Here is an 11,465-nt window from a genome sequence, read left to right as displayed (position 1 = left end):
GGGGGGGGGCTCAGGAGGGACAAGGACAGAAAGGGAGTCTTGGTCTCCACTACCAGTAGATGTCTACTGGACATCTGTGGTGTCACATGGAGTGTTCTCTCAGTGCCCCATGAGGTCAGTCACATAACTTTTATGAATGGACAAGGGTCTCCTCCATTTTTTGTGTCTAAATATCAGGACTGTATGGACAAACATATACATATTATGGAAGGTAAAACACCTGTCATATACAGTATGTACCCACCAGCTGTTTGCCTGGAGACCTGATTTTATTCTGCTGTGGTTAGGTCACAGTTACAGGTCTTGTCCCTCTCCCAACCTATGACTAGACAGTCAAGTGGAAAGCAGCAGACCTATGACTTCATCTCTTGGTCACTGTATTCTTCTCCTATTAGCACACTCCCTGTTAACCCATATGCACTGCAACACAACTGATTGGCTCTTTGTGCTGCTTCTCTTTTTCCGAGTCTTAGTTATTCTGTACAGACGAGGCCAACGCTATGTCAAATTCAGGTGCATGGACTCAGGGGTGTCCCCACAATGAGGCAGTAGCCTCATGTAGCATCTCATTGGGGGGTGGCAGCATGGGCAACTAACAGCACACCATCCTCCCCCTTTAGTGACAGATCGGCCTCCTCCCACCATCACCTGCTCATCCGCCTCCCGCTCGGCCAGCTGACAGCTCAGCTGCCTACCTCCTCCTGCCCCTTGCCCTGTTGACAGCTTGGATCCCTTCTCCGGCCATCTAAGGGTGAAAAAGTTAGGGACTGTCTTGCTTACACTGCTTGTATATATTTTTTTAAATTATGTATAAATGACTACAGAGTTCAGCTTTAACCATTCCCAGTGCCAAGAAAGAGGTGTCCTGCATAAGTTTAAAAAGCCTGCCTTTACTCATTCGACACGTGGAGACACAGGCAATTATCTCATTTTACGTTGGCACTCCCAAGACCACTGCGTACAATTTTGGACCTTATACCTTTGGAAAAATTATTCTCTCTCTCGGACCCCCCACGACACGGGATATCTCAACTATATAAGACTTTATTAGAACACCAAATTAATTTGTTTCCACCATATATTCAACAATGGGAGCAGGAATTAGGGACCACCTGGACGGAACTACAGAAACAAAAAGTAATTAATCTCAACTTTAATACTTTAATTAGCACTTTAGTGACCGACACAACGTTCCAATTTGTAGCAAGATGGTACTATACACCGGACCGAATACATAAAATGTACCCTACTAAATTGAATCTCTGTTGGAGAAATTGTGGCCAAATTGGTACTTATATCCATATGTGGTGGGATTGCTCTATGATCCAACCATATTGGGCCCAGATAGTAGAACAGATCGAAAGGATTACTACTATTGTAGTACCAACAGACCCGTCGGTATGCCTTTTACATCTTATGGACATCCCGACAGTAGCATATAAACGATCGCTGGTACCCATACTATTGAACGCGGCTAAAACCTTAATACCGCTATTCTGGAATAAAAACACTGTTCCAACTACGAGAGACTGGTATAAAAGAGTAGATTACTATAGACTAATGGAGGAGCTGACGTCTATCCAGAGAGACACCTTTGAAGAATTTGAGTAAAGATGGCAACCATGGAACAACTTCAAACGAAAAGTGGGGTTCCATAGGATATAGGACGGACTTACTACTCGTTTATGTCAGCAAACAAATAATAAAAGGGGGACTCTGTTAGGTTTTAGTGTGGTTGAGTTAAATGTATTGTCTTTATTAGTGTCTTTTTCTTTTTTTGTGAAAAAAAAATCAATAAAAATTGAATATTAATAAAAAGCCTGCCTTTAGATATATAAAAGAGAACAAAGGGTATAGTATGTTTCTAGTCATATTTTTGATTCACACCTGGTGATCTTCTATTGACCACACGATGGCACTTATGTTTATGGTAAAAATTTCTGCCGGAGGTGCTGCGGTGTCATAACTTCCAACCTTGACTTGCTGAGTTCCTCCTTCTGGGCTCAGCTGCCAGTTCACAATGTCATAGGCGGCAGGAGGGTCTCCATTTTCATCAAAATAGAGTTCTCTTCCATTACTCCGCTTGAATCTCACTTTTTTCATATAGTACAGAAGCTGTAACATGGTAGGGTGGAAAGAGAAATAAAAAATGTATACGCCACATTAATGGTCAGTTTCAGTTTTTAGTTACACCAACCACAAAATGGTTTAATCTCCATTAGACCTGCATACTAGTTGTGGCTTTTATGGATGAGGTTACAGAGGAGCTGGAACACACAAAGTTCTTAGCTGGACAGGAACAGAGTCAGGAATTATGGAAGGTAGATCTCCCTGTAGGAATCAGAGCCGTAGCTACCTCCTTTTGCGCCTGAGGCAAGAACACAAAATTGTGCCCCCCAACAGACATGTTATGTCACCCATCACCGCGCATGCACGGCGTCATGTGACGTAATGCGCCCCGTCTCCAGGATGGCGGCACGCATGCGCAGAATGCGCTGGTGGCCAAATCCAAAATAGCACTAGTAAAGTTAATTTAGTCCGAAATGAATTTTTTGTCTTTGCAGATGTCTAATAATGTGTGTGTATGTGTGTGTGGGTGTTTTTTTTTTATTGCTGGGGGGCTTAGGGGAAATATCAGGGGCCTAAACAGACCCCTGACATTTCCCTTTTAAAATAGAAAAAGAGATTTAGGACACAGAGTCCTCTGCCCATACAGGCGGGGAAGAGCAGTGGGGATCAGAGGAGAAGCTGGAGCCTGTGCCGCTCCTCTTCTCCCTGCCAATCCGCGGCTGTATTGGCCGCCTAGCGCCCCTGTTGCCAATGGTGCCCTGTGCTTGCCATGGCAAAACGGGGAAGGGGGCACCGCCAGGCCGGTCCTGGCTACGCCCCCTCTCAGCTGCCTCACTCGCCCCATGCTAGCTACGGCCCTGGCAGGAATATACAAGACAAGGAGCTGGGTCTGACTCCAACCTTAGGTAAATACCACTTTTCAGTGGACTTCTGATTGGAAATAAAATATATAATATTATTGTCCTAATATGTACAGTATTAATTTGCTATGTTAGAAGAGATAAAGGTTTGTTGACATCTATCCAAGACCTAAATGATGTTCTAAATATCTCTATTAAACCAGTAATTAATTCGTGTTGGCCCATTTGTTAAACGATATATTTGAGTTTTGAGAGCTTATACCATATCTTTACACATTTGCAGAGCTCACAAATACCCCCATACACAATAATCCTTCCGATAACTGCCAGATACCTGGTCCAGGTTGATTGGTCCGTCTCTGAGGTCTCTCTTTCTGTGGTTAGCTTTTCTCCCAGCTCTGTCCTCCACAGATTTTTTTTTTTGTAGATGTAGTAAAACAAAGAAATACTGATCTAGACAGCAAATACAAAAAATAGATAAAACAATACCTGCCAAGGTTGAAAATTCCACTTATCTGCACAGTTTGCATCCGCAAAGGGTCCTTTTTCCTCAGGGCACTTTAGAAGATCTTCCAAAGCTTTGGCTACCACATGGACTGCAGTGTAGAAATTATAGGGGGACCTTAGTGTAGAGACATCTGTGTAGCTGTTGTGTATCTCTTCTAGTTTTTCAGACCCTGTGCACTCTCCTTCTGAGGTCTCCAAAGGTGATGTGAAGTTTAGGTCATGGGCAAATGTGCATTGAAAACTGCTTTCCCAAAATATCTTAATCCAGTCTCTACCAACGGACATGAAAGGATTGATCTTGTTGAGAAACTCTTTAAAGTTTGGCAGCGTCCCACTAGAAAATGCTAGCCCGATAGAGCCGGTAAGAAGGCTTGAATATTTCTGAAGGGAAAACAGCTTGGATGTTGACCATGCTTCACTGGCAATTAGTATCTTCTTGGAGACGTTCTGTCTTGACCATTCACTCAAGACTAGTATCAGATCAGCTTCATTACAGAAGGCCACCACAACTTTGGCAGTAGACCTTTTAATCACATTCACTATATGTGGAGCATTACGGTCTGGTTGGTTCATTAGAATGTTTTCACTGAATGCCACACAAGCTCCAGCGTTGACTATATCTTCACTGATCAGGTGGATTCCTTGTTGGCCATAGTCATCATCTGCAGCAATAAGTCCAACCCATGACCAACCAAAATACAAGACAAGCTGGGCAAGTCCATGAGACTGGAACGCATCGCTCGGCACTGTTCTAAAAAAGGAAGGGAATCGTCTCCGATTGCTTAGTAGAGGGCTGGTTGACCACTGGCTTATCTGCAATTAAATATTACTTTGGCATGATAGTCACAGTGAGAACAAAAATATGTAGACTTATTTTTAATGCCAGCTGATTTTTTACAACCTAGGTTTAAATCTAATGTCCCCACCACAGCCATTAAGCAATCAATCTAAACACTTTCACTTAGAAATTGATTAAACCCAAATCCAGGCTCTACCCACTGGAGGCCCCCTAAGCATTGTATGATGTAATTTATATGCTCACCTTTTTCAAATGTCTACAGGCCAGTAATATGGTGTGCAGGGTCCTTTTACTCTGGGTCTTCCTCTGGTATTGGGCTCTGCATTATTACACTATGATTGCATGGTACTGTAGTGACACCCACTCAGGGACCGTGTCTGTGACACCCTTCATTCACAGTACGTCCTCAGTCTTCTCCATTGAATAATGCTTGGTGAGGACATCTAGCGCCTAAGTTAAATAACTGCAGCTCCACGGAGGTGAGCATTAAACCCAGAGCTGCTTTCTTATATTTATACTTGCAGGGGGGACCTATTTGCATGGAGTTGAGCTTTAATTTTTCAGGTTTTTTTTATATGGCAATCAAGTTCATGAATGACCCACCCACTGGACTTCAATGCCATTGCAAACCAAAAACACCTCTTCTGCACATACAGGGTCTCAAGAACAAGAGGTTGGTAGTTCTGATCACCAACTGAAATAGCTTAATTGGATATGTAAGGCAGTAACTGTACTGACTTCAAGCAGGAAAGTAATTTTTGGGTGGGTTGCATTTTTAAAGGGCAGGTATGTAAGTGAATGCCATTTTCTTGGTGTGAAAGGGCCTCCTGACCCACTGATATATTCCTTGCCAGCGCACCCCAGCTACTCCTTCCTTCGTCACAGCTGGTGACAATACCTGGTGCTTTGGGTATATGAGAGCATGTGTCCTCTGCTCATGTGACAGTTTTTGGTTTTAGCATCCCATTGCTATGCCCAGTACTGTCACATGACAAAGTGAGTGGCATTATTGCTTGGAGCTAGTCTTTCAATCAAGCTCAGACTCTAAATATGCAACCCTTTTCTACGTGGTTTTATAGGCCATGTTTTCATTAATATTTCTTTAGAAAGCACAACCACAGCCACAACTTTTTTTCTTGTCCAGACTCAGATTCAGTAAATCAAACCTTTACCTGTGGAAATCTGCCGAGACCTAGAATATGAGCTATTGTCATTGAGTGTGTTGAGATTGAGGGGCCAAGGACAGCAGTGAGAGGAGAATCTGTAAAACATCGATAGTTGGGAACAGCCGTATTGATGCATTTTTTCTGGTAGGAGTCTCCACCATCTGGTCCATGAAGTTGTCGCGCAACATGTTTAGAAATCGCCCCGCCTTTGCCGAACCCGAAGTTCCATTCCACTGTTAATATTTGTAGCGCTGCCTTCACATTTTGCTGAAGGACATTACATGAATCATAGGCTTGGAGACCCAGGGTTACATTCGGTAAGATGTTGGGGTTATTGTTGATTTCCTCAATGGCAAACATCGTAGCTTGGAGTGCCTGAAAGCTTTCAAGGTAGAACCTTTATGACAAAAAAAATTGTTAAACCAATGCATTAACCATGAATGAGATCAGAGAAACATCCAATATTAGTCTGCTGGCAGCTTCACTTTTTTAAAGCCACAGCCACTTGGTTAAAAAGATATAAGAAAGAAAGGCCTGCAAAAGAAGAGGCTTCATATTCCCTTGTCCCGCCATCGGTTCCTCCAATTTGCAATCAATAGAAACTAGAGAAAGGATTTTAGGTAAATACATTTTTAAAGGGCAAACAGGTAAACTAGAGCAATTTTCTGGTTGGAAATTATATGACTCAATGATATTCCCCTTGCTAGCGTACCCCTGACACTCCTTTCCTCTGTCACAGCTGGCAACAATACCTGGTGTGGTGAACAGCTCTGTCAATAGAAACTATAGAAAGGGTTTTGCTTAGATTAGCAATTCCTGGTAACATATTATTGGGCTGTCTGTTTAAAATGATTCTGTCATGAAAAGTAAATTCCTTAAAAAAAAGCTGTGGCTGCAGAAGAAGAAAATTTCTCGCCTGCTTTATGTGCTGTTGAATGTTGAGTTTAATTGAGTTCCTATTGAAGAGGAACCTTTTTCTGACGTTTGTGCAGAAACCAACACTTCTCAAAGTATAGATCTTCTGTGTCCTTTCGCTGCACTCAATGGTTCCTCCCCCGTGACCCTCACAACACTTCAGTACACAGTCATAATATGATAGTTAGGAGGTAGGTGGAAGAGCAGGGGGAAAGCAGGAGATCACTACTCCCAGAAGTATGGGTTTCTGCTCAAACTTTAAGGTGCTCTCTTTAACAGAACGGTGTTGAGCAGTGCAGGCACTGGAAGAGGTGAGTTTTTACACTTTTTCTGTGCCGGGATATTTTTAAATGAAGTTTAATTTTCATGAGCAGGTCACCTTAAATACAACAATTTTGCTAAACTTGGAAATATCACCATAATCTAAGTTCTATCTAATCACCTGCTGGTTGAGTACACATCTCTACAGAGGGTCAGTAGGAGAGCAATAGGAGTGTATCCAACAGGATTGTACTTTTAAGCTTTATGTAGCTTCCCCTTTTTTTGCTTCACTAATCACACATGAAACTTCCAAGGCATGTTTTGAACCTGATTGTTGGCCATGAGATAATTCTATACCGAGAGATAGCTTGAAAGGTGTGCCAGCATCAGGTTAAGTCATCAACATCAGCAGGTGTGTTCCAGGATCACCAGATTACCTGAAAGCGGAGTAGGGTGGTCTGTGCAGTACTCTATTGAAGCTGGGGGGGAGGCATGTGCCCCGGGTTCCACTTTAGGAGGGGTGCCACTAAGTGTGTGGATGGAGAGCTTCTCCCTTGGGGGGGGGGGGGCAAATCTGGGACTCAGCCCCGGGTGACAGAGTGTTTAGCATCCCCACTGCCTATGAATGATGAATCCAAAGGGTATTTTTACATTTTTTTATTCCTTTCTATTTAGTTTCAATTTTAGAAGTGCAAACAGAGTAATTGGGGCATTCTGCTGACTCAAGAAGTACAATGTGTCAAAAAAAGGTTTAACAAATCAACAGCAGTAAATCTGGTGGGTTGGTTACACTCAAATTTTCACATTTTACAACAAGAGAAAAATGTAGGATCCAGGAGTGGAGGATGTTTCAATGAATCATTGAGCAACTGCTCCATGTTATCTGCCTGTGACAGCCCTGTACGGTAATCCAAAACCTTGATCGGTCAACCCACCAAGGTTTTGCATAATGCTTCTCTAGTGGGTTAAGCAGGGTCAGGCAATCAAGGGGGTGTCCACAAGGGCAATGTAAAAAGGAAACGCACTCATAGTAAAGGTGACTTTGAGCTAAGCGAAGCATCCCATACCTTAGTTAATTTATGCAAGCAACCTCTGAATTCATATGTGGCCTTCTAGAGAGACACAGCTCTGTTTATTATGGACCTCTAAAAGTTCAATGAAGGGGCTACTGAGTTCTTACAGTAAATAAAGGGTAACATTTTAAAATTATATTCGCTCTTCAAAAATTATTTTACTCACGTTGTACAGGTTGTCTTTGGAGGCCGTTCTGTGAAAGAAACTTTGTGGTAAATTTTGTCCAGGTGGAGCGCGAATAAGAAACCTATGAGAACATCCCCAGGTATGGTCATCCCCTTGAGGTTTGGTGTATCCAGTTGGCACCTCAAGTCTGCTGAAGCATTGGAGTGAAAAGCCAGAATCAAGCATGGCAAGCCAAGGATCCAGGCTGGTGTACATAGACTCACCATCTTGCTTTTATCAACTCGGCACGTAGGTGTGAGCATACCAGAGTCTTGTTGTATAGTAAGTCTTCTTCAAGAATTTATTTTCTGACAATCATCAGGAAACATTACAATTAATTTTCAAAATGAAGTAATTCATTAGGCAATGCAAAGTACAATAGCTTTCTGCAAAGTGCAACAGCCTTTGGTAACTAATTCAATTGCGGCTTTCTTCTATTTGTAAGGATCCTAACTGGTTGCAATAGCTTGCTGAACTTAGCACAAAGCTCTTAGACTTGGCACCGCCCTGTTTCTTAACTATGCTCACATTTTTATTTTCATTGCGTGTTCTGTGGAGATAAGGTAGTGAATATGAGGCTGCAAATTAGGGATGCACAGATACTTTTCGAGTACCAGTGCAGATACTTGGCATTTTCATGAGAACTACCAGGGTTGCAGCGGTTGCAGCTGGGACCTAGCTCTGGCACTCCACCGCTGTCCTGAAATCATTAGTCTGTATTGTTTTAGAAAAACTGTCACATGACAATACACAAAAATTTATCAGTACTCGTACTTGTAAGTACTCGGCAAGTACCAGTACTCGTACTCGCAAAACTGGTATCTGTGCATCCCTTTATTTATATTTATAAAAACAAAATCGTACAATAAAACAGAGATGTACAAATCACTTGAGCTCCGTGTGCTCCTTACAAATGACAGCTGCCTCCTAATTTTTGAATTTTTCTCTAGTGTAGTCTTGGAGCTCAAAAGTATCGGTACATGTATTCGTACTTGTACCGAGTACTGTACTTGGTATCTGTGCAACCCTACTGCAAATCTAGCTGGATTGTGCAATACAAACTTGACAGAGATGAACAAGTAAACCTAAATTTCATATATGTAGAGTAGTTGTGGGTAAAAGTTGTCCAGAGAGCCCTGAAACAGCTTTACTGTCAATGTTCCTGGGCCCTATTGACAAGATAAAGCACGGCCTGCTGAGATTTATTTTCTCAGCGGGTTGCACTTTCATACCTAGGTTTTGGAAGACAACTGTGGTGCCCCAGGTTGAGGACTGGATAGCTGAAGTTGGATATATCATGTGGATGGAGGAAATCGTCGCTAGACGGGAGGACAAATACTCGATGTGTATGGGCACCTGGAGTGCCTGGATAGAATTGTTAGAGTCACCTAATATTAATATCAATATAGGCTCATCTAGATATAAATAAGACAACTAGGGGACATAGAGTTTTGAATGGAAAGCTCTGACCTGAATTGGTGCCGACACTGTCCTTTCTTCTGGAGGGGGCTACTTTTGTTCCCCATGGCCCAATGTGTGTTGTAAAGTAGATACAGGTCCAAGCTTACTCCTGTGATGGACTACAATCTCCTGTTTAGTTTACTAATTTGTATGGAGGTTGTAGTCCATCACTGGAGTGAGCTTGGAGCGGTGACTACTTTACAACACACAGGGACCATGGGGAACGAAAGTAGCCCCCCTCCAGAAGGAGGATAGTGTCGGCACCAATTCAGCGATGCTTTGAGGATTTACAACCGAGTGATACACAAATAAGATACATTGCTGTTAATAGTTAAGGTCCTTGAATGTGTTTTTTAGATTTAACTCCTGAGTTTAGTGTCACTTTAAGTATGGCCTGACTTTAATTTGGTTTCGTAAAGTGTTATGTGATTATCTGTTTATTAAAGTAATACAATTGATTAATCAGAAATAAATCTAAACCACTGGCTATGAGCTGGTATTACATATCTGTAAGGTTTTTGTTTATTTCTTTTTGTTAGTTATAATATCATAAAAACATATGTTGCCCACCCCTGTATGCTGTATGGCACTACATGGAATGTATGGATTGTTCTATATAAGACCACCTCAGATGGGTGCTTCCTTCCAAGTCAGTAATGGGGGAAAAGCTCAGCTGTAGGGAGACCATAGGCAATACTGGGGACAAGTCCTTTGCCCTCTGCATGTCTTTTTAGGGCACAGCTTCCAGCATTACTATAATAATTTTTCTGAATTGGAGGATGATCTCCTTACCTTTCATCTGCTGTGCTAAATGTATGCAGATAATTGTTTGCTACTTTTAGAAGATATCTGTCATTTCTTTTCTTGTCCTTGGAGGATGTTGAATAATTATCAAAACATAATGGATATTTTTTATTCTATATTTCTAATGCAAACGTAAAGTAAAAGTAAAAAGATTGTCTTCATCTATCGTTCCAGCAGTCATGGTTTTCAGAGACATTCACCTAATTGCTTCATAAATGATCACAATTACCTCCATCACAGTCTGTATGCTAGAAAAATAAATACATACATGCTTGTGAAAGTGAGACTAAAGATCAACAGATATCCAATGAAGCATGCAATTAGTAATTTTTTATAAAATTGCTCAGAAGAACGTGGCAGAGTAGGACAGAACAAGGCTCAGTGATGATAAGTCTTGTATGTGTCTTGTTGTCCTATTTTTAGAGGCCGTTGATTTTAATTTAAGTGCTTGCCTAGTAACCCGTTATCTTCTGTAATTTTTGCTCTACATGGCACGGCCTGCTCCTTATATTAAGGTTTAGCCAAAATTGCTTCTCCCTCTTGGAGAATAATTCTCCTGGTGCATCTGGGGCTAACATCTCCCTAGAGGACAACTATAATCTGTAATTGTGATACAAGGTTTCCTGGCTGCACGCTCTTATGCAATTTCAGATAAATAGATAGAAAAATAGATAGATAGATGATAGATAGATAGATAGATAGATAGATAGATAGATAGATAGATAGATGATAGATAGATAGATAGATAGATAGATAGATAGATAGATAGATAGATAGATAGATAGATTCTCTCAAGTGTTCTACCAGGTAAATTCTGAGTCTTTTGGAAATATATCGCTAAGTAGCGTAGTACATGATATATACTGTTATGGGGAGAAGACACTTCTGAGACAGCCCAAGAAACTATTGCTTACAAAAAGGAAAATGTTGGTGTTTTATCTTCATGTCCTTCTATCAGTTTATGTTGTGATCCCTATCTCAGCAGCACCATATTAAAGGATGTGGTTGAGTGTGGTGACTGGGTACATGAAACTGTCAGTGAAAGTACACATGAGATGAGAGGGGTCTGACATCCCTGAGGAAGATGAGAGTGGTATAACATCTTTGAGGAACCTGAGAGGGATCTGACATACCTGAGGAACCTGAGAGGGATCTGACATACCTGAGGAACCTGAGGGGGATCTGACATACCTGAGGAACCTGAGAGGGATCTGACATACCTGAGGAACCTGAGAGGGTTCTGATGCCCGAAGTTTGTTTGGGGAAAGAATTCCGCTAAGTAGAGTGCATTGTTGTGAAGAAACATTAGTCTGGGCCCTCCCTAGAAAGTTAAAAAGACTCTGTATACTGTGTGTGAATGTGTTCTTGGACCCGTATCGTACA

At 41.7% G+C, this 11,465-nt stretch overlaps 1 protein-coding gene across 1 annotated transcript in view; it reads right to left on the bottom strand.

Annotated features, from left to right (window-relative positions):
- LOC108790657 (extracellular calcium-sensing receptor-like) overlaps nucleotides 1-8,044 on the bottom strand; it is a 12,178-nt gene extending 4,134 nt beyond the window's left edge. Inside the window, exons 1-6 of the mRNA XM_018560969.1 lie at nucleotides 7,818-8,044; nucleotides 5,637-5,799; nucleotides 5,409-5,543; nucleotides 3,420-4,250; nucleotides 1,886-2,115; nucleotides 299-302 (exon numbers count right to left, since the gene is read on the bottom strand). Coding sequence (XP_018416471.1) covers nucleotides 299-302; nucleotides 1,886-2,115; nucleotides 3,420-4,250; nucleotides 5,409-5,543; nucleotides 5,637-5,799; nucleotides 7,818-8,044 — 1,590 coding nt within the window. The remainder of the gene's footprint in view (nucleotides 1-298; nucleotides 303-1,885; nucleotides 2,116-3,419; nucleotides 4,251-5,408; nucleotides 5,544-5,636; nucleotides 5,800-7,817) is intronic.
- Between the last annotated feature and the right edge of the window lie 3,421 nt (nucleotides 8,045-11,465).

Source organism: Nanorana parkeri, unplaced genomic scaffold (genome assembly GCF_000935625.1).
Source record: "Nanorana parkeri isolate BGI_ZX_2015 unplaced genomic scaffold, ASM93562v1 scaffold491, whole genome shotgun sequence".
Taxonomy (NCBI): Eukaryota; Metazoa; Chordata; class Amphibia; order Anura; family Dicroglossidae; genus Nanorana; species Nanorana parkeri.
This window is presented reverse-complemented; position numbering and strand designations above follow the sequence as displayed.